Source organism: Pagrus pagrus (assembly GCF_965226575.1).
Source record: "Pagrus pagrus genome assembly, chromosome: 16".
NCBI classification, from domain to species: domain Eukaryota; kingdom Metazoa; phylum Chordata; class Actinopteri; order Spariformes; family Sparidae; genus Pagrus; species Pagrus pagrus.
In genome coordinates, this window is record NC_140200.1 from 6,210,539 (window position 1) to 6,238,085 (window position 27,547).

The window sequence follows — 27,547 nt, forward strand, 5'->3', positions numbered from 1 at the left end:
TCCACCTGCACATGTATTTTACTTGTATTTACTTTTTTCCCCCGAATGGTTTACAAAATAAAAATAAAAAATGCAAATAAACTAAACTTAATATTGTAAATTTAATATTTACAATATTAATGAGGTAATAATACAAATTCAGACATATTTATCTTTTCCATTAGTGAATAAACAAGCTGTTCTCAGAGGAAAATCGGGTCCCCAGAACTCTGTTTGAAGCTGGAAAGGTGGCAGGGTCTGCCACATATAAACAAAGTAAAATTAAGATTTTATGTTGAAGATCTTCCTCTTCTGGTTAAAATGTCTTCCCCAAAACTACATAACGCACCTTTAAAGCTGAGGTTGTAAAGGGGAACACGCTTGATACAAAAATGTGTTTTGTGTCTCATTTGTGCAGCGATATAACAGAAATCAATACATTTAATCATTTTGTAGAACTACCTTTATTATGGAAGGCACAATAAGCATCTTCATCGTAATTATATATATATATATATATATATATATATATATATATATATATATTATGGTCGGTCAGAGAACTGTGTTCGCTGAAACCAAACTCCAGCCCTTAAAATGCATACACACGCAGCAGCTGTACTTCAAATATATATTGAGTACAGATCTCAAAATGTTCAAGACAAGGATGGAATAAAATAAATTAGCTAATAGAGAACGTTTGCTCCTTTTTCAATCTTTCCACTGATATACAAGCATTCAGCCTGATAAGTAAACCCTTCCTACCATGATTCCATTTATACAAACACCATTTTATAAATCCAGTTCATCAGGGGTTAAAATATCAACATATAGTGTTTTATCAAGATTTTCCAGCTTTGCCATTTTGCTACTGAGCTGGAAATAAACTGTAACGGAGCTTCTGATATGCAGCCGTGCTGCGTGGGCATGGACGGGTATCATGCTCGTTGCTTTAAAATTGTGCGTGCTGCAGCTCATTCATAAATTTTAAATTCAAGCAGCCCAGTACAACAGTCTTCCTGTCATAAACAGAGAGCAAAAAATTAAATAAATAAAAATGTAACAAGCTGGCCAGGGGCACCATCTAGTGGTCAAACCTAGCTGGTCCAACCTATGGTTCAAACTGTGACCATTACAATTACTCCTGAGTGTATTACGATAGTACCCTTCCAAGCATTAGACTTGTAACAGTTAGACTTGTTAACAATCATTCCTTATAATCATGCATCTCAACTGACATGTTCCTGCAGAACATCTTTGAAACAAACAAACAAACAAACAAACACAGACAGAAAAAACCTGAACAAAACACGAGTCATTGTGTCTCGAGGTAGTCAATACTATTCAAACCCTAAACGAGGCTGCTCAGCTCTGTCAGGTCTGGCTTGGAGGACGTCGGTGGCTAGCTCGTACGCGGTGAACACCACCATGTTGACGGGGAACGCGCGCAGGTAATTGATGCCCAAGCTCCTGAAGAACACGCGTCCTCCCTCCACCCTCACCGTCTCCGTGATGCAATGGATAACACCTTTGTATCTCCTCGTCTCCCGAACGCCGTCCATCTGCATACGGGCTTTGATCACGTCCATGGGGGTTCCCAATGTCCAACCTGCGATTCCTGCTATTCCCCCGGCAAGCATCACAGCACCCCAATCTGGAGGGAAAAGAAAAGCCGGTGGAGTTAAAGGGAGGCGGTGACATTTAAACATTTCGTGTTGGCATCTGCCCGTACATCATACAAGAAGCCCAGTGATTGTTGCATTAATGTTGTCACACATTTATCACACGGGCCGCATTAAAATATGAAAACATCCATGAAGATAAATTTACAGTGCTGACACATAAGCAGTGATGAAATGTAATCGAGTATTTCCAGTTTTATGCAACGTTATACTATATATTTTACTACATCTCAGACAGATATTGTACTTTTTACTCCACTACATTTGTCTGACATCTTAAACCACTAGGTACTTTTCAGATTACAGGATTTCATACCCTTCGATTACCATGTTAACCCCCGAGTTAGGTGATTATGAGTTTGAATTGTTTTTCTTCACTCACCTGGTTTTGTCTTGCCGCTGCTCGTCAGCATTTCGCTGACGGTTGCGTACGTCAAGAAATACGTGGCTAATGATGGCCCGTCTCTTAGCATAAGCGGGAGCACTCCTCTGTAAAGCCCCATGACCCCCTCCTCTTTGATGATGCTCAGTAGACAGTGAATTGGACCGTGGTACTTGGGTTTGGGCATGCTGGCTCCACTTCGCATGGACTCTGTCTGACACTGCAGGCGTACTTTCACTAGGTCACCTGGAGACATCACCGATGTCTGATGGAGGCAGAGAAGGAGAGTCTCAGCGGCGGAAGTCTCAAACGCGAGCGCTAAACATGTATTTTTCTTGTGTTTTAGGTGAAGTAACCCTTTACAGTCTAAATGGCAGGTGAAATGAATCACATTCGTCGCACGATTCAACAGCTTTCAGAAGGTTTGTAAAGTTGTATCAGTTACCTGAGCTATACCCCCTGCCATACCAGACAGGAAGACTTCTAGTTTGGTGTTTGGACCGGAACCACCTCTTCGCACCTGGCTCAGACACTGCAGGCAGTTCCTGTATGTGCCAAACGACACTGAGGACGTCAGAGTGACGGTGGTCAGGGGTAACGACATGCCTTTGAAGAAGCCGTGCACCTGGTGACACAAGCGAGAGAAACCGAATGTTAAACATTTCTGACTATTTTGAGCGATTATCTGTTTTATTATTCTGATGTGGGCGAGGTGTATCCAAATTACAAAACCGTTCTTTTGACAAGACAGTTATTGAAAAATGTGTAATTCACATTTTGTTACACCTTTGACATTATTACATAACCAACAAGTGACACGTTCAGACCTGCCAACCTTGAGGGAATTTTTTAAGTATCACCTTATGGCAAGAAAAAGTCCAGTTCATGTGTATGCGGCCAAAAATCAAATATCTTATCATTCATTAAAAGGAGCAATATGTAAGAATTAGCTGGTTAGCATGCTAACTTCAGTAAATATATCTCTGCAACACAACACATAGTCATGATCATAACGTCACCGTTATTATGCCATGAGACGTGACTACAGCTGCAATTCATGAGGCGCCACATTCTTTTTGCATTCTTCAGAGTGACGAACAACGCAACCGTGCATCGACGTCACAATATGTAAAGGTTGGCAGGTCTGTGCATGTACCACCCAGGCTACATTTCTTCTTTGTTCTCAACAACTTGTTAGAATAATTTGAGAAACATTTTATAAACAGGCACATTTACAACACCAGGTCCACTCACCCCTTCTTTTGAAAACGTCGTCGCTACACACTGCCATATCCCACTGAACTGTTTCTGGGTTTGGATCCGGACCTAGAAAGATAAAGAACATGATGTGAAAAAGAGAGTTTGCATTCCAGTTTACATTTCCCTCAGTGTACACAGAAACAGACATACAGATAGTAACTGAAGAAATGATTAAAAGGTGCACTTTGTAGTGTTGGGGAAGACATTTTAAATCAGAAGAGAAAGATCTTCATTGACTGATTTTTTTCTTATGCCTAAACAATCTAAATAAACAAACCAGGGATGCACGATAAATATCGGACTGAAAATTTACATTATCAGTTTATGGTACGTAATTAAATTATAGCCGATAAATGAAACCGAAAAACTGAAAATTGCTTTAGATGTCCTAACAAGTGCAGCATTTACACACAGTATGTGCTGGTATGCATCTTTAAAGTCGACTGCTGTTGCACCAGTGTAGAGCCACGCAATGTAGGCAAAAAGTCTATTTCTAAGTTTGTATTATTACCTCATTTATAATGTAAATATCTAAATTCGGAGTCTGGATTTCTCTTCCAAAACTATATAGTGCCCCTTTAAAAAAAAATAAAAGTGAATGACCAGTACTGTGCTGTAGGATAGCATGTGGAAAGAAAGCAGCTGTGTGTACACAATATAAAAAAAATATTCTTATACAAGTCAGCAGTTCTACATACTGTACCTTCACGGTGTCCAGAGGGTAGCCCACTACGACTCCACATGCACCTGTGTGTTTCCAGAGAGAAGAGAGCGTCAAGGACACATCTGGCACAGAGATGCTCAAGGTTGTAGGTTTTAACCGCAACCTTTTTTTTTTATTAATGAAAGTGCAGCTGACAGGGAGGTCAAGTGTGAAGTTAAAGAGATAATTCAATCCCAGCAAACTGATCTGTTTATTGCAATTCTTCCTGATCCCCTGACTTACTGTAGATCTGAACTTGACACTAAGGTGTCCCGGCTAACTTAAGGTCACAATGTTTTCACAATTGTCTGATCTGTTAAGTACATCCTTCACATGTCGGTGCAATCCCTTCCTAAATATGAGATGGATTCAACTGGTTGAGAGCAAAGATGACAGACTGGCACATTCATATATACATAAATACAGTATGTTCTAGGAAAATTGTGCATCCAACACATTTTGATTCCCAGCTGCCAATCAAACCAGTCACACTTGATAGTATCTGTTTTAGATGTGCAGATGCCATATACACAACCGGTACAACAGGACAATCAAAGGCAGTTAGACAAGGCACATCCAAGTTCAGGTCAGAGTTTTATCTAATCTCCTCACGTGCTGCTGTCCTATTGTAATCGCGCCACGCACACACAAACACTAGCTATCTATTTAGCAAACACCTCATGCTAACGTCACACGACAAGCTAGCTAGAACACAGTTAGCCGTTACCTGCAAACGATCCAGACAGAAAGTCGGCGATATGCATCCTGTCAGACGGTGACCGACCGGCGCTCAGTTGTCAACTGGGAGCCCATTCTTGCTCCAGCATGTGGCTGGAGAGCAGTAACCTTGTGGGTGTTGCTGTTACATCACGTGTAGCTTATATATGTTTATGGGCGTGACACACTGCTAGCCAAACAGCATCGACTGCTAGCATTGGTGCCGACTTTACCCGAACATAGCCGAAAGGTTAACTGTTTATAAACGGGTCGTAAGCGCAGGGAAATTGTTTATATGCGATTAAAATCACATTTAGAGCCATGTCATCGTATTTTGTATTATGCTTTACCTTTTTAAAAACCGTTTCTTCACACATATTAATCGATTTGAAGTCGTTTACTGGCGCTAAATATAAAACAGTAAGGAAAACACTCAACTTGTGTAACTTATTATGAGCCTGAAATAGATGTTACGGTACATCCACGCCGCCGACACGCTCCGTGTTCTGGTTCCGCTCCAAAGCAAAACACACCGCACGGCACGAGTGACGCATTTCAACACCGGGAGCCCCCTTGCGCGTCTGCAGCCAATCAATGACGAGGATTACGTCTGAAGCGAGGCGTCGGCGTCATCCCTTCGTTCTGATTGGATAGAAACTCCCAACCGTCGCCGACCATTCCCGCCCCCTTTCTAGTTACTTCCGGCGACGCTAGCTTGTGCTCGCTACAGAAATAAACCTCCTTGATGTGCAGGCAGCGGGCAGAGTGTCCGCATTGACTGTGAGCGACAAACCCGCTTCACGGAGGTCGTGTAGCTCGAGAGAATAGTTTTGTTCGACCTAATAGTGGGCGAGCTGAATAGCCGGTTACAGAAATTGTCGGCATTTGTGGATTGTCAGGTCTTAGAGGGAGGGGGGGCGGGCTCGTAACCTAGCTAGCAAGTGCAAGCTAACAGAGAATCCGAAACCGAAAATCTTAATCTACATTAGCTGAACAGAAAGGAGCAGTGACAGCTGTAAGAAGTAAGAGGTGTTACTCAGACACAGGAGTGCATAGAAGTGCCGAGAGCCTCTTCAGCTAGCGTAAGGTAATATTTAGTCCCTAAGCAAGGTGACGTGCAGGAGCGGTGATGGACTTCGTTGCTGGATGCATCGGAGGTAAGTCGGTGTACATCCGCATCTTATCTCCCCATACGTTAGACGAGTGAGGCACAGCTGCCAAACATCCGGCTTGATTTGAGACGTTAAAGTTTGATGGAGCTGAGGTGAAACGCCAATCTGTTCCTCTTCCTCAGCAGCAAAACACACAGATGTGATGCAACTGTGTCACAAGATTGCACATGCATTTTTTTTAGTTTGTATTTCTGATTGCTAAAAGAAAGACCAGTGTCAAAAAGTGTTTTGTTGAATAGGTTGACTATTCAATATCTAATTGAATTCACCAGGTCTGTTTATGTTCAGCATATATCATATTACAGGGTTTACACGGGGATGATATGTGTCTGTCCTTCCTCACAAAGGGTGCTCCAACCTTCAGTATTTCTCCCTCAAACCACCTGCACACCCTGCTGAGAGCCGAAAGCATGCAAACACTACACAAGTGCAACCCGAGCTGGCTGTTCAGAGTTTCCACACAGCACACACCCCTTCTTAGACCAATCCCGTGCAGACCATGTGGTTTCCCACCCTCTCACACCCTCTGTGTTGGAATTCAGGGTGTCATCTGCAGTCAAACAGGAAGCTAGTTGTTGCCGTTTAAGATTAGCCCGGTTTGTACTTTAACACTCACCTGAAAAAGAGGACGCACTTCAGTGAACAGGTACACCCTGAAGTGTGAGGTTAGCAAAGTAGAATCATTTTTCAGAACCAGTAAAGTTTAATTTCATGCCAGCATCCCTCAGACAGCCAAAGATGGGTGTTGTCACACCGAAGAGATTTGTTGTACCAACCATGATGCAACATCCTCCTCTGCTTGTTTTTCCCGTACTCAGATCATACCAGTATTCGGGGTCAATGACCGCTCATCATTGTGTCAAACACACGCCTGTCTGTGTTCTTCTCCTGGCTTACAGCTTGGACTCATCCCCTGATTGGCTCTTTTTACAAATGAGTCAGGTGACGGTGCAGGCGCTTATGTAGGATTAGCCTGCTGTGGTTTGTTTACACGGGTTTGCCAGTAAACTCAAGTTTATTTTTGTTCCAATATGATTTTAACTGTTTTTCCTTTTATGATCATGTTTTCAACCTCAAAGCAGTCTAATTAAATTTTTAAATTGAACAAATGGCTTATTTTTTCTCAAACAAATTCAATTGGAAACAACTATGTTTGCCAACTTGTGAAGGGCATTTTTCACTGTTTTTGACTTGTTGTTGACTAAAGGACTGATGGAACATAACCGTAATAACGTGATCAGGCATTAAAAATAACAGTCACCAGTTTATGTAACAGATAATGTTCGACGAGATGTTCGTTAACAGGAATTAACGGACAACCTGGATGACAGAACTGTGGTGTAATGCTATTTTTATTTCAAACTGCTAATTGATTATATAATCATGCAGTAATGTGTTTTTTCCATTATACAGCAAATTAAATACCTGACGACAAATCAACGTGCAGAATTACACAGATGCCTAAATTATATAAAAGTCATAATACTGTCATAAAGCCGTGTTAGTCATTGACCTAACACACCCACAGATATTTAAGACAAATTAACATCATCACATTGCCTGTAAAAACCGTACACAGCTATTTATTTGATTATATAGTTACTTTCTTTCTGTATATACTAAAGCTGTTTGTGGTCAAGTTGGGAACTTTTATACATTTTTAACATGGACTCAGGTGAGAAACCCAAACTGGCATGTGCAACACAAGCCGAGGTTATCTGACTTTCAAAGGCCTCCGAAAGAAAGTTTTAGAGGTTGCTGATGCCCAGCGAGCTGGCTCTGGCTCGATAAGGCAGTGTTACCCTGGAGGAGATGGCAGCGGGCTCTAAAATTACACAACAGTGCCAGCAGCAGGAGCTTTGGCCCTCAAAGAGTAATAGGTCTGATGTGTCATCGGGTCTAGATTCCTTAAAATAATTAGAAAAGTGGCAAGTATGCTGTAACTGTGTGGGCAATGACAGCTCAACAGAGGTTTGGACCATCTCAGAGTTACGACTTTATTGATTCAGAACAGAGATGAAAGCTGGATGAGAAGGCGGAGTTGGTATTAAGTTCAACAACCAAGACAACAAAGGTCAAACACAACCAATGTTAATGTTTACACAGATGTCTGAAAAAAAATGGAATAACTCACATTCAAGGTAACAACAAGGGTACACGGTGTTCTTTTGATAGAACTAAATATTAATCTGTTATAATGTATTATATTTTATGATTAAGCTGTTTGGAGGCTTATCAGCAGATTAAAATTACTCTCTGTGCTTTGCATTTGCAACTTTCTATCAAGACATTAATTGATGACAGACTCAGAGTCATTGTCCACTGTATTTTTCTCACTGTTCTTTCCTTTGTCTCCAGGTGCTGCTGGAGTCTTGGTTGGACACCCGTTTGACACAGTAAAGGTGGGCAAAGGTTTTTTTTTTTAACGTAACCCCAGAGTTTTAAAGCGGCTTTATAGGCCTCTTGAGGTCATTCTTCCATACACACATTCGGGTGTTTGTGGGGCATTGACCAGTCCACCATATTGTTGGAGGTGCAAATGAGGAGGTCACCGTCGTCAGGTTATCGTTCTTCTTTGTCGCTGCCAGTGCATAATTCATGGTGACATGTTGTAGTGCAGGACCTGCAAGAACTATCATTGAATGAAATATAAAGACAGAAGCTGCATCCACTTAAAAAGGCACTTTAGTTCATGTTTGACACCTCCAACATTATGAACCAGTTCCAGGCCTCTGGTGTTGTGTATGCTCACTCTCTGACATGCCTTACTGGGACACTTAATTGAATAGAGCCCCCGTTCACATTATCGGTCACACAAGTCATAATGTCTGCCATGAAAAAGGGTCTGCTGGTTACTCCCTTTACCTCCGTTACCATGGATTGAATGTCAGTAGGGAAACGTTTCCAGGGTGTAACTGTTCACTGAAGTGTGTCCTCTTTTTCCAGGTGAGACTGCAGGTCCAGAGTGTCGATAAGCCTCTGTACCGTGGGACATATCACTGCTTCCAGTCCATCATACGGCAGGAGTCGGTACGTGAATGAATTCAATTGTAAATCTAATGCTCATATGCACAGTCAGCAATATAACTGATACATGGCAGTGTTATAGGTTCCCAAAAAGTTGGGATGCTGTGTAAAACAAATAAAACAGAATGTGATGGTTTGCTAATATTTTTTTTGATATGCACAAAACCGTACAAAAACAATATATTTAATGTTTTCCCTCGTCAACCTCATCAATTTTTGTAACTCTATGAATATTTTGAATTTCAAACAAAATGTGACAGGGTCAACAAAAGTTTAAAGGAGTCGAGTGATAATCCAGAAATACCTGTTTGGAACATTCCACAGGTTATTACCTGTTTTGGGCTGTAGATCTGTGAGCTGTCTGCTCTCGATGACATGTACAGTATGTATGTGTTTGACAGAATCTATATTTAGTGAGGTCCAGTGAGCGTGGCAGGACCCAGATAGCTGTTATGGTCTGTGAGGTCAGAGTGACCCGATAGTAGAGTTACGTCACTCTTGGTCTTATGACTGAAGGCAGGACCTTCAGATGTGAGGCCAAGGTAAGGGACAGTTTGAGTGGGGGTAGCATGTAGTTTTACTGAATGTGGTCAGACTTGTTTGGTTAACTTTTGCTTTTCCCCGTTGACCTGATGAAACTTTCTTTTCTCTCATAGCAACAAAGATGACTATTTTCAGCCTGAGAAGTGAATTTAAAAATCTCATTCATATCATAGGATTCGTTATTTAAATCATCTTAATATCTCCCCTTACCATTACCCTTTTATGCAGAGAAAAAAGGTTAAGTCAGACCTGTTTCACCTGTTTCTAGGGCCATTATTTAAGTAGCCTCACGTATTTACACATTTTTCTGCCTCCGCGTCAGTTATGGCTGCAGCTGTACGTACACAGTTGGGTTGTTCATACATGCATATTTCTGTTCATCCCATTCTTTCGAAAGCGAACATCCACTTGGACATGTTGCTGTCAAAGATTAAATCCCTTTGATGTTACAAAACACATTTTTTAGCTGTAACTCAAGATCGACTCTTCTTATCTTCAAAGTCTTCACTATAAATATATATATTATATGAGCCCGGACAGACATCGATGTGAACTTCAAATTGATGAGGCATCCAACTGCGAGGCCGGTAGTTTTAGTTTCACTTACTGTAGTAAAGTATTATAGAAAGGCAAAAATAGCCTTGGTGAAAAGATGAAGTGACTGTAGAGGCTGGTCTTATACTGTATAGAGCAACAAAGATAAAAGGGAGTTTATGAAAGGAGAAAGAGTCTCTTATTGTGATGGAAGTGATCCATGCTGTGAGAGCTCCACTGAAATCCTTTTCTCCTGATGCTGGCTGGTTCTGAAAACACCACATGTGGGATAACCTGCTTTTTAAAAATATTATGTAATTATGTTATTATAGCGCATATTTGTGTATTTAGGGTTATGTAACTAAAAGACGAAGTTAAAAGAGATGCTAAATTTAACCCAAGTTGCTGACAAACACTGAATGTTCTCATTAGTTTAAAAGAAAAGTGAGCCCCTGGGTGCTGGTGATTTAATTTTATGGTGGTGGTTGTCTAATTTGATGTCTCTTACCCTCTCCACAGGTTTTTGGTTTGTATAAAGGCATTGGATCCCCCATGATGGGACTCACATTCATCAATGCTATAGTGTTTGGTGTTCAGGGAAACACCATGCGGCTGCTGGGAGTTGACACCCCCGCAAACCAGTTCTTTGCTGGTGCGGCAGCAGGCGCCATCCAGTGTGTCATCTGCTGCCCCATGGAGCTGGCTAAAACCCGCATGCAAATGCAGGGTACCGGAGAGAAGAAGTCCACCAGGAAGCTGTACAAGAACTCCCTGGACTGCTTGGCACGCATCTACAACCGGGAGGGTCTGCGAGGCGTAAACAGAGGCATGGTGACCACGCTTATCCGCGAGACACCTGGCTTCGGCGTGTACTTCCTGTCCTACGATGTGTTGACGCGCAGCCTCGGCTGCGAGCCGGACGACCGTTTCATGATCCCCAAACTGCTGTTTGCAGGGGGCATGGCTGGCATCGCCTCCTGGCTTTCCACCTACCCCGTGGACGTGATCAAATCACGGCTGCAGGCGGATGGAGTGGGTGGGGTCAACCAGTACAGCAGCATCGCTGACTGCGTACGACAGAGCGTCAGGAGAGAGGGCTACATGGTGTTCACAAGAGGCCTCACCTCCACGCTGCTACGAGCCTTCCCTGTGAATGCAGCTACCTTCGCCACCGTCACCCTCATCCTCATGTACGCCCGAGGGGTGGAGATAGGACCTAAAGACTGTGAGCCGGTTCAGCCAAGCCACCATGCACAGATCCAGCAGCAGGCCCAGCCCTCCAGCCTGTGACGGCACAGAGGGGCTCACCCTCAACCTGGGCACTTTACAAGAGCGTGGGAAGACAAAACATACATAAGGACCCTCAATTACTGTCAGATCAGTCATTCCCAATTTTAAGTCAGATTGTGCCCGGTTTATATAAACTTTCATGTCAAAAAGGAAGCAAAGGAAAAACATGTTTTTATTTTAGTCCTAGTTTAAGTTTCTGGTTTGCCTCTGAAGATGCAGACTTGTAAAGGGGATGGTGTTACCTCTATTGAGAGAGGAGCTATGAGATTCATGACAGTTTTTATCTGCAGCTTTTATCTGTGAGAAACCTCTTGTATGAGACGGATCTTGTTATAGAACGGATGGTGAAGGTAGTGTGCTCACTGTAGACACTGATGGTTGTCTCTCTCTTTCTCGATGACATATATCTTGAAACGTGCAGTGTTTAACTGCACCTGTATCACTGATTTTGATTATTTTACGTACGTTGGAAACGTTTTTCCTGCCTTATAAGATTGATGTAAGGAAGCTGAAGCAGCTGTTTGTACCTAAACCGTATCCTCTGAAGAGCCAGGCAAGAAAGAGAGAAGGAATGTAGCATTTGATAAGTGCGCAGAGCTTATCACTTGTGTGTGTTTTCTAACCAAAACGACAAACTGCAGCTATAATCGAATCGTCACTAAAGCACTGTTAGTCCACACAGGACAGGTGAACAGAATCCACTGGTCTGTAAGGCTGATTAGGGACCGAGTGCAAAGTGTGTTTGTGTGGATCGGGATCATAGATGGCACTATGTTTTATGTCTTGTTTGGTTGTTCGTCTGGCATGTTGTGTTTTATTGAGTAATGCGAAGTTTTGTCATTGTGACTTTACTACTGTATTAAAGGCCTGATCCAGAGGTGGAACATTTTGTAAAAAAAAAATGTTTTTTTAATTTTTTTTATTTGTATATTTAAACATATATTTTAAAGCTGTTCATGAGGGTCAAAAGATAATGCTAGCGGGATCCTTCAAAGTATTCAAAGAAGTTGAAACTGAGGGGCCAACAAATTTAAAGCTGTTGTAAGAGTTGACTGTTCGGCAGTCCCCTCCCTCCTCTCCAGATCACCCTTCTTGCACCACTCCAGCGTTTTTTTTTATTTCTTCGCTTGCCATGTTTGGTAGTATAAGCACTCACCGGGATTGCTGGAATCGGAAGCTTACCTTTTCCGCCAATGCCCATAAACCGCAGGATCCTGCTCTCTGCACGTTCACGAGCAGACAGGACCGCCTCTTTATGGCGTTCTCTGTCCTGATTGGATAAAATGAGCAGGGCTACCAGATAATTTATTTTCTCTTTTAGGGCATGAGCAGGGAGAGGAGAGACATTGGTTACTGAACAAACACTCTTTTACAGTGATTACTGTCGGAATACAGAGATATTTAACTTATTTTAATAAGAAAATAACGCTTACAGCAGCTTTAACTTTATCTCAAATTTGAATGTGGGACCCATAATAGCCTCCCAGAGGTCACTGTGGCCGTCTGAGATGGTTTCAACTGCATTCTGGAAGGGCAAATTTGAATAAAATTGATTGTACCCTCAAGCACTGAAACATTTTGGTATTAGGCAACCTGCATTATGAGAAAATGCCAATTGCTGCTAAAGTCTGAGGAATTAAAAACCGACCCTTTAAATGGTGCAGAAAACAGACCTGCATTAAGTGTCCCTGTGGAAGATTTTGAAGGTATTGCTTCCCTCATCTTGACCAATGTGTATTTGTGTGTACATTATACTGTACCTAATCTGGATCGGGGCTTTAATTAGACATATTCATTTTTGAAATGACTATATTATATTAATAATGTACAAATAATGTTAATGAGTGGGAATTGTCTGCTTTCCTGCATGTGTGTGATCAGTATCAGATGACTTTTGTCTGCATTTTATGCCTGAATGTTGAATTTCTCGCTGTAAAGCAATCTCCCGTACAAATGCATACGTTACAGCTGATGATCTGTTCTGCTTTCTGAGCTTTGTCTGAAGATGTAAAAGCTTGCAAGCAAATCAAACTACTGTTGTCATGAAGGTATTAGAAAGGAGGGAATCCCAGATGCACTAAAACCCTCAGTGTGTTGAATGTATCATACCTGTGGTCGCTCACAGGTGTTCGGACCTGTTCGGGAATCTTGTTAATCAAATGTTACCAGTTTGAGTCGTTCAAAGCAGCCGAGAGACACTTGACAGTCTCTTGTGTTTTGTTTTGTGGCTTGATGGCGGGCGGTGATGACGAATTGAAGTGGAAAAAAGTGCAAAGGGATGTTTGATCTGTCTGTAGAAGCTGCTTGTGTTTAATCAGTAATTCCACCTCTTGAACTGTTACCTCCTACTAAAAGGTCTAAAACTCGGCAAATTGCCATTTGACAGCTAATATTTAGTCCTGCTGATGTGAAAGATGCAATATGTACAGGATGTAACTTTATTAATGTGAGATCATTTTGAAGTGGCACTGTAAATATATATATATATATATTATATATAAACATACATATATAACATATATTTTTCAGTCTAAAGTAGTCGTGTGGGTCCCTGAATGTCTGAGTTTGAGCAGTTTTCAAAGTCTCTATTCGACCAGTTTGAGTTGTTACACTGGAGAGATTTTATCTGAAGAACTGAGATATTTTTGTAACATAGTCAAACTTAACCTGTTTGTCTAGATTTGTCACTGAAGATCTGTACAAATGGGTAAATAAAGATGAATTCAGCAGCTGTTTGTTTGTTTTGAATCTAATCCTCTCTACTGATGTACTAATGCACAGAATGTATTGTTCTTGTTGATTATGATAGCAGATCATTGCATAGCAGATGATTTCTGATCCCATAAATAACAAATTATGACATTTACAGCCTGCTCCCTGTAACACCAATGTAAAAAACATAGTATATAGCCCCACCCTAGTATAATGGCTACGAGCCATTATACCAGGGTGGGGCAAGTCCCACCGACTTTTTTAAATGACTGGTTTTGTCCCTTCCACTTTTACTGTGTTGACAATGCGTCGGCCTATTCACTTTCTTATTGACGCAAAAGTCCCTGAACAAAGACGGTAGACTGGGAAACATGACAGGAAAGAGGAAAGGAAGAGGTGAAGATGAAACAAGTTAACTAAACAAAAAACAATGAATCATCAGGGCAGGGACGAGCTCTAGCTGTAAGCTTTTATTTTGTATTTTCTGTTAACTCACTGCAGTGCCTCCATTACACTAGATGAAACAACTGGGCACCTGATAACTGAAGTTATTAAATGTACTAAAAGAAACAGCTAAAGTCATTGTTGGTGGTTAATTGTGTCTCATCAATTTAGATATTTAATTAGATTCATTGGCTATTTTGGTCAATTTCAATTTGAAATGTTAGCAAATATGTATTTTTAGCCAAAAGACTACACAACATATCACGAACCTGTGCCACAAAGCTATTCATGATTCAATTTCTATATTTTTAGCATTTTATATCCTCAAATATGTGACCCCGGGGCCAAATGCTTCCTCTGTATGAAACTGCAAAATGTAGGCAGAACCATAATGTTTCTCACGCCAGTATAGCCAGATGAAAGTATCAAACCACCTGTTAAAAGGTACTGGTAATACAGGAAGTGACCGCATCTACTGCAGGGCAGAACCCGCAAACCATTGTTTAAACTGCCCCAGCCACATTTTAAATGCTTCCTACGCACATGAAAAAATAAAACCGCATCTAATCAACTGATGAGGCTTAATGAGGTCTTATTGTTTACTGCTACACATGAGACCAATGTACCATTTAGTGTAATAAACTTCCTAGATTTGAATATTGCATGTAGCACAACCATTTCCCATGACCCCCCTTGCAAGTATCTTTTTTACAAATGTACAAAAATGTTTGTCATCATCACATGTAGTGTTTGCAGATGGCTGTACGCATTTAGAGATTGTTGGACACATCTTCAAATATAAATAGGCACACAAGCATTGCGATACAGTTACACAACTCTTCACTCACATCTGTAAATAATAAATGTAAATAGCTACAGTAAAAGCCTCATAAAGATTCATGTTGTCACGTGAAGAACAGGAACAGTGACTGTGGTTTTAACCACTGGACCAAAGCGCCATCTGGTGATGGGTGGTGGTAACTGCAACGACGTCTGGAAAGGGTCATCGAGTTCATCCACATAAAGATAAATAAAGGAAGTGAGAAAGAAAGAAAGAAAGAAAGAAAGAAAGAAAGAAAATCATATTGTAATCAGTTGAGTGATGCTAACATCAGTCTGAAATTTAAATCCTTACAGTTTTACTTACAAACTTGTTTTTCATTGTTAGAACGACTCAAACATCCATCAGACTAGAGAACATTTAGTTAACAGAGAGCTGTTTGTGCTACAGTTGCCAACAACCCTCAGCAAAATACAAATACACACTCGATCATCTCATCTTCTCTTGCATTCTGCTGTTTACTAAAACCCTCACTGACCCATTTATCATCTTCTGAACGGTCATCTCTCTTCACAGGACTCACAGGAGAGAGAAACACTCTGTCCTCATCAATAAATGTCTTTTCAAATCTCATGAAAAGAGCTGTCAGCCTCAAACAAAAGACAGAACACCGACCAGCACTGCTGAAGGTCAGAAAGTTTTTTTAGTTAGACATCGTGCCACAACGCTCTGTATGATACACAGCAGTGCAAACCTCCAGTGGGTGACTTTTGCTGTCAATAATTTTGTTTTAGACCTTCTCCACATTTTCACTTTTAACTGCAGAGTCCATGTTTTCATCTTAGCTCGCAACAACATCCTGTGAATAGGCGCCGCTGTTTAAAGATACAATATCTAACATCTCCTTATTTAAAGTGTCTAAAAATAACCCGACCTTTGTCACATATGTTGTTGAGTTGCGAACTTACATTATCCCAAATGTCTAATTTTCATCGGCAGTGGTGGTTATTTAACAATAAAGACAGCAACTCCCATGATGCCACACTACTTCACAACATCGTCAAACTAAATCCTGTGTTTTCATTCTTTTGATTCAGGCAGCAGATATGTGTTCAAATCTTCTTCTTCTTCTTCTTCTTCTTCTTCTTCTTCTTCTTCTTCGTCATCACCAGCATCTGTTAAGGTTTTCCACATCAGGCTGGTTGAGGATGTTGGCAAATGCAGGAAGTGACGCTTCAGTTGACCAACGCTGAGGGTAACAACACTGAACCTCAAGTGTGCTTTTCATAACGCACAGATTTGCACGCAGGATGGCTGGAGTCGTCAACAATCTCACGAGGCTGCTGCTGCTTTCTTTTATCAGAACAGGCAAGTGAAGCGTCGACACAATCTCATCCTGTGATCTTGGTTTTTTTCTAATCTTATCTTGAACATTCCCTATTTATCTTTCTTTTCTCAGGCGTAGACGGGGATGGTGGTCTGTTATTCGTGGGACAGAGCTATAACATTATGTTTCCATGTGAAAAAAGTTTGGTCTGCTTTCATATATGGCACTTCAGCACAGGAGAAACAAGTGCAGACATTGCCATGGCCATTATTGGAGAGACCCATAAAGCTAAATCAGAGGATGAGGGCTCTGAATGCTCCGTGCAAATCGAGGATCTCACAGAGGAAGTCGGACGTCATCGCTGCCAACAAAAGACAGATGACTCCTCTCCCTACATGGGTGAGCGCTGTAAAGATTAAAGCTGTATTGCTGTGTGGGTTGCTATATAATCCATTTCACCTGGTAATGATAAGGCAGAAAAAGACATTCAAAAGACATACATTTATTCTTGATTTCAGCCCCCGCAACCACCCAAGAGTTCAACCTCATGCCTGGCAAAACGGTGTCACTGCAGTGTATTCTCCTCAGCTACGTACAGCTGGGACACTGCGATACACAGGAGAGACAGGTCAGCCTGACGTGGGTGGATGAAACCGACACTGAGATACAAGAGGACTTGCAACATCAGATAAAACAGCAGATCTCTTGTGACATAACTCTGACTGTCACCTTTCAAAGTCCTCAAGTCAGGAAGTTTAGGTGCCGGGCGGCTGCGGACGGACAAGTCCAGACTTCAGCAGAGCTGCGGATCACAGTCCCAGGTCTGTACCACCGATCCTGACCAGTTGACTCCAAGGTGGTGAGAGCAAAGAATGAATAATAACAAATGTTAATTTCTTTGTAGCTCTTAAAAGGAGAGGAAGAGGATTGATCGTAGATCTGGCACCTGAAGTTCAAGGTATGTAAACCAGTGATACTACCGTGGCAGCAAAAATGCAGAAAAAAAGAAGTAATGTTGTTATTCTTTCTTTAATCTGCATCCAGGATCACTCTCACCTATATCACAGTGAAAAGCACTGTGCATGAGTTCCCTTAAGTGACTGACTTCCTGTGTCACTCTGCCCACCATGATTAGTTTAGTAGTAAAAATTAAACAGAAAAAAACATTGATATATGTTTTATTGCAGGCCAAATTGCACCTTATAGCGGGCCAATTTTGGGCCACAGGCCTCGATTTGGGAGGCCCTGGTTTAAAGACAAAAACACTGAGGGGCAGTAGTTTTAATTTCATCTAAATATTAAAAGAAAAGTAGGCCAGAGACAAGAGACGGTTAGCTTAGCTTAGCAGGAATTCACTGCACCTGGCCAAGAAATACTCCTGCACACAACCTATAACTTTACAACTAACCGTAAAACTACCTGCCGTTTTTACTCTTTGTTTTTGATCAAATTTAAAAAATGAAATATAACATGTCATACTGTGAGCTTTAGGTGATTTTTTCCCCTTTTGACAGAACCAAGCTGGCTGTTTCCCCTTCTTTACAGTTAGCTAAGCTAAGCTAACTGGCTGGTGGCTGTAGCTTAGTGTAGAGTGGTATCAATCTTCTCGTCTTAACTCTCAGACTAATCCTTAAAGGTTAGATATGGTTTGATGTTTGGTCATTATTATGTTAATTGATGACGTCCATTTGGATTTTCAGGTAACAACCAGGACCTGACGGGCGCTGCTGTGGGGGTGGTGGGATGTTTGGTTTTGACTGCGCTGGTTGCAGCGTTTGTTGTGAACAAAAGAAGAACAAGTGAGTCCTCCTAAACATCCTGAACTTATAGAAAATGGTCTGTGGAAATCGCTCAAATAGACAATTGTCACATACCTGTTAACCACACACGAAACTATACACGCACCTCCAAACATGCGTCAACAGGACCACAGGTCACATTGCACCACTGTATGTACTGTGTGGTTTTTGAAGCAATCATAGGGGAGATGTGTTAATATCCTGTAAGTTGTGCCTCCACTGTTCCAACACAATTTGTTGTAAAATATAAATGTGTGCACTTGTATTTTTTATTTTCAGGAAACCAGCTGACTGATGAGTCAAGTAACACGACCAGCACCAACAACGTGAGTCAATTCTTATTCAAGAACACACACAGGAAAATCTTTTTGTGCTTTTGGCCGCCTTGAAAGTTAATGTTGAATGTGTGTTTTTAGGTAACGAGTGTGGACGATGTGATCTACGCTGACATTATTCTACCCGTCGGCTCCGACTGTGTGTGGACCTACGAGAGCGAGACCACTGAATACGCCTGCGTCCGGTACAGATAGTCTGCTGTGCACATCTGAATTGTAGTGTAACTTTTCTTTGTTGGTGAGCTCCGACTGTGTCACTGCTGTGTGTTTGACTGTGATTTGCTCTGAATCAAATCCCCTGTATTATAACTCTCGGCACATTTTGAACCTTGTGTGTATTTTGCCCTTTGACTCTGCCATTTTGTATTTTAATTATGGAAAATGTTAAATGATGTCTACCTCAGTGCATGTTACTTACATTTGCCTATTCACTGAATTCAGCATCCATTGTTGTTCATGGTGTTTCTTTTTGTTTTATTTTCCAAACTGTATTCAAGTCTACAATAAATCAAAAGATGACAAACTCGATTTCGCCATTTCACTTGCATAAACATGCCGAGTTAAATTCTGTTTGGAGCCGGCTTCAGTCTCAGTACACACACAGTCACACCTGCAGACACACACACATACATACAAGCAGACACACTCAGTCACAGCAGGTGAGAGACTGCCGGAGCCGGTCCCAGCGTTGCTCTATTTGCATTTTAAATGTTGCAGCCAGCCCACTACTGTGTTCACAGTGCAGCGCAGCACAGCTAATCTACACACCTAAGGTGTGTGATTGGCTACAGCCAAGAGTCTGAGGGGGTTGAAGAGATGGTGCAGACACAAGAAAGGGGGAGATGAATAAAGTGGAGCAGCTGCACTGGCATAGGTTACAGTCGCTTGATGCATATCACATGAAATGGAGGCAAATTTGCTAACACGATCAAGAATATGTTTATGTCTTGATTTTGTATTTCAAAAACATGCAAAGGAGGAAAGTAGACAGATTTTCTCCTCCAATTTGTTTACAGCATTACAGTGAGAGGAAGATGAAGGCAAAGAGGGATGTAAGAGAGAGTAAGAGTTAAACACTGTAAAGGATATCAAAGGACATAAACTGTCCCTGCACTCACGCTCAAATCAAAAGACCCTGCTCACCTCCACGCTGATGGAAAGTCAGGGGAAGTTTCGTAGTCCACAAAACATTTCTGGAGCTTCACAGCAAAACAGTGTTGCAGCATTCTCCTAAACAAGTGAAGTAGATGGGGACTTGTTTTAAAACAGGGGGAAAAAATGCTCTTCCAGCAGAATCCAAGTCTACGAAAGCCCAGAGATCCCAAATTGATTTGTAAAGACGTTATTTAAACCCTTTTTTAAGTCTTAACCACTGTAGCTACTCAGCTGAGAGGGTTAGCGTGCAGCCCTGAAGTCTGAAGTGGGTACATGAGCTTGGAGACTAGTCCAGAGACTTGGACTACGCAGGATGAGCTGTATGAAGCCATTTTGTTTAGGTTTTTTGGCTGTTTTCTCACATTTTAAAACAAATCCCGGAGTGTTTAACAGAATACTGCAGCGCTGTTTTGCTGTGAAACTCCCAAAATGTTTTGTTGGCTACAAACTACAAGAGGGTGAAAAGATAATGCATAAACTTTTCCTTTAATCAAACAATTGACTAGATACATTTGGCTTTTAAAGGGGCACTCTGTAGTTTTGGAGAAGAAATTCAAACTCCGAATTTTAGTATTTACAATACAAACTCAGAAATGTGTATTTTTCCATAACTGAATAAACAAGCTGTTCTAAGAGGAAAATAAGGTCCCCAGAACACTGTTTCAGGCTAGAAGGGTGGCAGGGTCCGCCACATATAAACAAAGTCAAACAGTATGAAACTGTGTTGTCCTTGAAGGTCAGTTTGTTTATTCAGTCATGAAAACAAAGGCGGTTTGTTTATATAGTTTGTTTAGTCGTAAAGATCTTTCTCTTCTGATTAAAAAGTATTTCCTAAAACTACATAGTGCTCCTTTAAAATGAAAAGTACACTGATGGAGTGTGACCTCTCTTACACTCCACTCCTCAAACACTTCCTTTGACTGTTCTCCGATACCATTTCAACATCGTTTGAGATTTTACACCGAGTCAAAGGCGATCTCGTTGCTCGCGTCTCCGCAGACTTTCAAGTGACTTCTGAGAGATTTGAAAAGGCGGCAAGTGAAGGAAGCTCTTCATTAAAAGAGGGAGAGCTCTGTGCTCACACACGTGTTACCATACCTCTTAACAAGTGGGTGTCTACATTATCTCAGCTTGCAACGTCAGAAATACAAACCAGTGGTGTGGTGGAGTTGTGCCCATTCTTCTGTAAACCCCCCCAACTCACACACTCGCACTGATAAGCTTCAGGTCGAAGCCTTGAACCCCGGTGAACTCAGGCACCAGCTCGTCTGCCAAAGCGGTGCTCGGAGTGGACGGATCAGCGGGGGCCAAATGCTGCTCTCCACCCTGGTGTGTGAGTGTGCTCGGGGTATACAGTAATAGAGGCGAGGCGGTGTGGGGGTTGGGATGACAGTGGCTGGGATTGTTGTGCGTGTGTGGAACAAAAGGCCTTGATGACTGAAATCCTGCAAAAGGCAGGAGAGGAGGTGTTAAAAGTGATACAGTGGAGGAACGAGCAGACATGGAGCTCAGGAGCCCTTCTCTCCTCTCATAAAGTCCACACCCTGTCTGCACATCTAATCCACAAAACCTGAAGCAGAAAGTGGCTGACCTGAAGAAAGAAACACAAAACTGTAGTGCAAGTTCATTGCTCCAGATGTTTCTTAAGACTATATTCTCACCATTAAGGAGGGATTTCATCAAGTTTAACCAGCAATACAGGTCAAATCTAGGCAAAATATCATTTTGTGCAACCGAATGAGAGCAAAGATGCAAGAAAAGTGCAAAAAATGATCAAGATTGCTCTGGAAGCACTTGACGAATAACCTTGGAAGTGACCTGTGGACATCTGGATTTGGCTTTGACAAAAGGAAAAGCAGAAAAAAACAAAACACAGTGATAAAAGCTAAAAGCACTGATACCTGTTAACCTACAGGCTGCCTCAGTGGGCCCCTGACGACACGTTGGCTTTTGTTAACACTTCACATTGAAATTGACCCTGGCTGGAGTCTACTGGAGGAGGAGGGAGGAGGAGGAGGAGGAGGAGGTGTTTCTTGACGGCAGGGACAAAAAAAGCGAATCGACGATTGACAATTTCCTGGAGGGAGGTGCTGCTTATCACTCCCAAACATCTCTTTGCGCTGCTCACCGGAGGAGGACACAGGACACACACCGGGGCTGGACGCGCACAATGGACTAAAACTCCCAGAGAGAGACATCAACACTATCAGCTGAGAAGCCGCCCGCTGCAAACAAGCCACTCTCTTTCAGTCTGTGGACGTTCAGGTAGGAGCGTGATTGTTTCCAATGCGAACAAACAAGCAGCCCAGACCGGCGTTTTGTGTGTTGCGTTCAAGTGATACTAACTTAACTTCAGGTGATTCAAACGTCGCAAGTTCAGTGGAGTGTTTGAAATTACGCACGGAGAGCCTCAAACGCGCAGTCAGGGCGCAGCACTAAAGTAGGCCACACGGTTTTAGGTAATGACTTTGAAGTTGAATTATTGACGAATTTAAACGATTCACATCGGCTCATTTCTCAGACAAAGGCTATAAAACACACTTTGATCGATTTTTACTGACTTTTTCTTGGATGTAATTTGTTTTCAGGCCAAACCTAAAGATAAGATAAACCTTTAAACGGGGGAAACACAGCTGTGGTGTTGCAGAAAAGTTAAACTTGCATTTAAGTACCTCATATATCACTTTAATACTTCATTATGCAGGAATTAATCCAGTGCAATAAATTAGTGAGGTGTGTTTGTTTTATTGTAAAGGCACCAGCAGCATTTAATTAAAGGGGCACTGTGTAGTTCTGGAGAAGAAAACCCAAACTCAGGATTTTAATGAGGCACTAATACAAACTCAGAAATATTTACTTTGTATAAACAAGCTGTTCTCAGAGGAAAATAAGGTCCCAAGAACACTGTTTGAAGCTAGAAAGGTGGCAGGGTCCGCCACATGTAAACAAAGTAAAACAGCATGAAACTGTGTTGTCCCTTTTAGGGTTTGTTTGTTTACTCAGTCATGAAAACAAAAGAGAGTTTGTTTATTTAGTTTTGGTAATGCATTAAAAATATACATCAGTCAATGAAGATCCTTCTCTTCTGATTTAAATATCTTGCCCAAAACTACATAATGTACCTTTAAAGCTGCAGTTGTTTTGTTTTTCCAGTGGACAGACCACAGTAATCTACATAATCCAGTCTACTGATAATAAAGGGCCTGATGTAGAGAGATTCCCAGAACCATCTGTTTTTACTCATCACCATCACAATCATTCACCGTCTCCCCCCTCCTCCATCCTCCCTCCAGCTCTCATCAGACCAGGTATGATTCAGAGGAAGGAGGTCGTGCTGTCTGTACTGGGGGATCTCCAGGAGGCCACGGAGAGCTCGGGCCTAGACGCTCTGACCAGAGTGGCCCTGGAGGTTGAGCAGGTCCTCGCTCCCTTCCAGCTGCCCGTGACCCCCTGTCAGGACTTCCCGGAGTGGGCGGGCGTGGACGATGAGGCCCGTGGTCTGTACCCAGCCGACGCACCCATGGGCCTTCTGCCTCTAAACTGCAAAGGAGAGGGCAACCTGTTGTTTGATGCAGTGAGCATGCTGTTGGTGGGCAACACTGAACTTAGCTTGGAGCTACAGGTGAGCAGTGATTGTTTATATCTTGCTTTCTATGATCTAAGTGTATATTGTTGCGCTTAAAGGGTACCCCCATCAATTTTACACAAGTGCAACTGCATATGTCAAAAAAGTAGTTTAAAGCCTTTTGTGGCTCTAGAGGAAGCTGCATATAATCTGAAAAACATCCTCCAGTGATGTCACTGAGCCGCCAAGTAGCATTGTGGGTAATGTAGGCAGCAGGTTTTGGAAAGCAGTTCACTGTTCTGCATTGAACTCCTATGACACTGTTGGACTGTTTAAAAACAAATGATCAAAATTGATCCAGCAGAACCAGAACTTGCTGCCTACACTACCCACAATGCAATTCAGCCACTGAGTAACATTACTGGAGGCACTATATGAGATTATGTGCAGCTTCCTCTGGCACTACTAAAGGCTTAATGCTTCTTGTTGCACATATGCTTAAATGTGTTAAAATTGATGGAATTACCCTTTAAAAACAGTACTTTATGATTGTAATATTAACTGCATCGTTTGGTCCCCTGCAGGTACGGACGGTGGTGGAAATGGTGCTGTGGAAGAGATATTACCTGTCTGGGATGATTGATTCAAAAATGATGCTCCAGGCGGTTCGCTTCAGTCTCTGTGCCGAAGAGTCTGAGGACATGCTCAACCTGCCCGTAACAGTCTTGGAGGCCATCTTTGATGCAGATGTCAAAGCGTCCTGCTTTCCCGGCTCCTACGCCAACATGTGGCACGTGTACGCCCTGTCATCTGTACTGCAGTTTAACATCTACTCCATCTACCCCATGTTCAACTTCAAGATCCGACCCTATTTCAACCGTCTCATACGCCCGAGGACCTGGCCTAATGACTCTGACCCGCTAACCCTTCATGTCATGTGGTCTGGCCAGCTGCAGTCTGAGTCGTTGTTCAGGCCAAATTATTTTGTGGCACTAGTCCAGACAAGTGACCTCACGTTTGGAAGCCCTAATAGCGAGCAGAGAGAGTCTCCGATCAACGGTGAGGAGCACTTGAACCCGGATTCGCAGCTGTCATACCCGAATTTGAAGGACAAGTACAACATCACCAAGAGGACCTTCTACCGCTGGAAGAGGCAGACACAGGAGCACTGCAAAAAGTCTGCAGCCAGGTACGAAGCCAAGTACTTCTTGCAGGCCTGCTACTTGGAGGGTAAGCTCATCCCTCTGCACCAGTTCAAAGAGTTTTTCCCAGAGATCTCAAGGTCATCTTACTACAACTGGAAGCACGAGCTCCTAAAAACCGGAGGGAACTTCTCCACCTCATCATCAACTGGAGAGATCAGTCCTGGTGAGAGCACAGAACAGGAGGTCTGGTCTTCACCGGAAGCAAAGCAGGACGAGCCAGACCACCATGACAGCGTGGCCAGTATGTTTGGCCTCAGCCTCAGCAAGCTGGATCTGGATCGTGCCCAGAGTGTAGCTAATATGCAGGAAGCTAAGCGCTGTCTGCAAAATTGCATCGCCGTGAATGCCTCGCTCCCCTTCAGGGTCTTCAAAAGAAATTTCCCAGGGATCTCCAGATCCACCTACTACAACTGGAGGAGAGAAGCCATGCTGTTCAACAGAGGTTACAAAGGCAGTGTCGGCAGCAGCGAGGACAGCTCCGATGCAGACAAGAGCCAAAGTCCAAAAAGTCTGTCGCCAGTCACGCCAAACGCCAACCAGCCAGTCTTTACCAGAATGAGGGTCTGCAGGAGGACGCATAGAAGTTTCAGGCTGGCGTACATGAGTAAAAAACAGCTCCGAGATGCTGCAAAACTGCACGTCCAGAAGTCCAAATGGTCCCTCACAAAGTTCAAGCTCAAGTTCCCATCCATGTCCCCTTGTTTCTACTGGCTGTGGCGAAGTGGTCAGAAGCGCAAGAAGAAGATGGTCACACAGGACGCAGAGATCCACCTTCCTGAAAGTCTCGAGAACACTGCGACAGAACACGACGTTACGGAGAGAAGGATGGATAGTCAGCACGTGCTCCCATTTGTTGAGAGTCCTAAATATGTACAAAGTTCCTCCATGCCCTCCTTTGATGCCCCACATTCAAAGCACATCCTTCAAGGAATGACACCCATAGATGAGCAGATGTTTGCGATGGATGTCGTGGCCCTGGCCAACTTCAAGGCCAAAGCCAAGCTGTTCCTGCAGCGACGCTTCGAGGAGAAATCCTTCCCTACATTCAAAGAATTCCGGTCCTACTTCCCCTTCACCCCGCGCTCGACGTACTACATGTGGAAGCGAGCTTTGTATCACGGGGTGTCACTGGTGCATGGGTAAATATGCAAAGTTTTAATCCCATTTTAAAAAATGGGCTTCCAGGATTACAAAAGAAATCTCTGTTGAAGAACTTCTTGGCATTCAATCCTCTGAAAACATCGTACCTTCACCTTGTAGACGTCACGTTCTTAAAGACTGTTGAGTATGCCGGCTTTGCATCCAAATGCATTGTGTCCTCCCTCTGTCCCCCCCCCCCCACCTCAGCTCATTCCTCCCTCGTGGACATTTGCACGTGTGTGAAAAGAAACTTGGTCCGCTTAAACTCTGCATGTTGCCCTCCAGGCAACAGGCAGTTCAAAGCTGCTGTTTAGTGGCGTTTTGTTTGAAGCCGTTCTCCTCCATTCTCCTTTTTAATCCTTGCTCAGCATTGTGGTCCTTTTTTTTATTTTTTCACTTTTCTTTGTAGTAAGACTGTTAATGCCTAAATGTATGAATTTTTTTTTTTGTTGTTGATGCAGGTGATACTGCTCTGGAAAAGTCATGGTGGTTTGTTGATTTTTGATTATTTGAATGTAAAGAGCTGCCAGTATTTGTTTTCAGAGATGGGTTTACTCGCTCTTGTTCAGACATCTTCTGTGTAAACAGGTTTCCAGTCCTTTCTCATAGTCCCCCCCCCTTTTTTTGATTATTGAATGTAAACACCTCAGGGATTCACTTTGTGCACCCAGGTTTTATGTGTTTTTTGCCATTTTAATGACCAACTTTTTAAAATGCCTCTTTTTCTGTGAACATGATATAAACTGTGAGTTTTGTCACTTTATTTGCACTAAAATAGTTCCCATCACACTGTTGAATGTATTGTCTTAACCATCATGCACCCTTTGGTTAAGTTTGGTCTATTTTTGAAAGATGTTTACTTGGTTTCTTTACTTGAAAACGGAATATAAATGAAGATATTTTATTTTTTTGTACGATCCTTCATTTCAAAACTACCTATTTCCTTATTATATTGGGGAATATTAGACTTTATAAGCTACCTTGGCAGTTTTTTTTCCCAGCCACTGTTACACCTCCTGAATAATAGATTGCAGCTGGAATTTGTACTTAGTGTATTTATTTTTCTTTTTCATTTCACATCTGAAATCAGTACTTTTGAGACTATAATGTTTAACTGATACCTTCCAGTCATTCAGTCCGTAAAGGAATCAGTGCTGTCAGGCTGTATATCAATAAACCATCAACCAGCATCACCCTGCTTCATTCCTGTTTAAAAAAATCTCATATCATGGGCTATTTAACGCTGCTTTTTGGTGCCAGGTATCGCACATGACCTTAGGAAATGGTGCTTCAGCGTGTCAGATCATTAACACAAGCCGTGCCTGACAAATTGTTAAAGCCATCACGTGTTTTATGCTCCACAATGTCGAAAAGCAGGCGTCGCAATAAGTCAGGCCACTGTTAAACCTCTTTGTAATTTTCCTAAATCAATTGGTCTTCCTTCCAAGTGAGTGAGCCATTGTTCTGGCTGAAGTGATACCAATAACCCCTCTCTAAGCACTTCTAATCTTCTGCCCCATCAGCTGCATCTTGATTTGATTCTCTGACTGGATAAATGGGACAGATGAACACATCACACATTCGTGGCAGAGGTCCGACCCAGAAGACGTGCCGGGCCTCGCCAAGCTAATATACGTTGACATACAGTCCGCCGTACAAATGTTTAACGCAAGAGACAAAAAGGAAGAAAACTGCATCCTAAAGTGCAAACAAGCAGGTCAAACCGAGCCGGTGGCTAAAGAATAGCAATGAGCTTTGAGACTGTTTTTTTGTGTTGTGGTTTTTGCTCACTGCC

At 42.4% G+C, this 27,547-nt stretch overlaps 3 protein-coding genes and 1 long non-coding RNA gene across 4 annotated transcripts; 3 read left to right on the plus strand and 1 right to left on the minus strand.

Annotated features, from left to right (window-relative positions):
- Positions 1-505: 505 nt before the first annotated feature.
- slc25a47a (solute carrier family 25 member 47a) lies at positions 506-5,300 on the minus strand. The gene is made up of 6 exons (XM_084378064.1): positions 4,734-5,300; positions 4,007-4,050; positions 3,298-3,369; positions 2,489-2,668; positions 2,044-2,308; positions 506-1,633 (listed from the first exon to the last, which is right to left on the minus strand). The coding sequence occupies exons 1-6, from the start codon at positions 4,768-4,770 to the stop codon at positions 1,320-1,322; spliced, it is 912 nt and encodes a 303-aa protein (XP_084234190.1). The 5' UTR covers positions 4,771-5,300; the 3' UTR covers positions 506-1,319.
- Positions 5,301-5,625: 325 nt separating this feature from the next.
- Positions 5,626-14,020, plus strand: LOC311272004 (mitochondrial basic amino acids transporter-like). Its single transcript, XM_084378063.1, has 4 exons — positions 5,626-5,880; positions 8,254-8,297; positions 8,842-8,925; positions 10,519-14,020. The coding sequence occupies exons 1-4, from the start codon at positions 5,853-5,855 to the stop codon at positions 11,287-11,289; spliced, it is 927 nt and encodes a 308-aa protein (XP_084234189.1). The 5' UTR covers positions 5,626-5,852; the 3' UTR covers positions 11,290-14,020.
- Positions 14,021-18,272: 4,252 nt separating this feature from the next.
- LOC311271695 lies at positions 18,273-18,929 on the plus strand. The gene is made up of 3 exons (XR_014624463.1): positions 18,273-18,352; positions 18,632-18,678; positions 18,769-18,929. It is a non-coding gene; the product is annotated as an uncharacterized lncRNA (long non-coding RNA).
- Positions 18,930-22,038: 3,109 nt separating this feature from the next.
- Positions 22,039-26,942, plus strand: vrtn (vertebrae development associated). Its single transcript, XM_084377330.1, has 3 exons — positions 22,039-22,107; positions 23,136-23,464; positions 23,992-26,942. The coding sequence occupies exons 2-3, from the start codon at positions 23,153-23,155 to the stop codon at positions 25,753-25,755; spliced, it is 2,076 nt and encodes a 691-aa protein (XP_084233456.1). The 5' UTR covers positions 22,039-22,107; positions 23,136-23,152; the 3' UTR covers positions 25,756-26,942.
- Positions 26,943-27,547: the final 605 nt, after the last annotated feature.

Excerpts from the sequence above, each read along its gene's own strand:
- slc25a47a (XM_084378064.1), bottom strand. The coding sequence starts at position 4,770 with ATGCATATCGCCGACTTTCTGTCTGGATCGTTTGCAG. Across the intron at positions 3,370-4,006 it reads ACCCTCTGGACACCGTGAAG|GTCCGGATCCAAACCCAGAA; the intron begins GTACAGTATGTA and ends TTATCTTTCTAG. Across the intron at positions 2,309-2,488 it reads TGGCAGGGGGTATAGCTCAG|ACATCGGTGATGTCTCCAGG; the intron begins GTAACTGATACA and ends TGCCTCCATCAG.
- LOC311272004 (XM_084378063.1), top strand. The coding sequence starts at position 5,853 with ATGGACTTCGTTGCTGGATGCATCGGAG. Across the intron at positions 5,881-8,253 it reads CGTTGCTGGATGCATCGGAG|GTGCTGCTGGAGTCTTGGTT; the intron begins GTAAGTCGGTGT and ends CTTTGTCTCCAG. Across the intron at positions 8,298-8,841 it reads ACCCGTTTGACACAGTAAAG|GTGAGACTGCAGGTCCAGAG; the intron begins GTGGGCAAAGGT and ends CTCTTTTTCCAG.
- vrtn (XM_084377330.1), top strand. The coding sequence starts at position 23,153 with ATGATTCAGAGGAAGGAGGTCGTGCTGTCTGTACTGGGGGATCTCCAG. Across the intron at positions 23,465-23,991 it reads AACTTAGCTTGGAGCTACAG|GTACGGACGGTGGTGGAAAT; the intron begins GTGAGCAGTGAT and ends GGTCCCCTGCAG.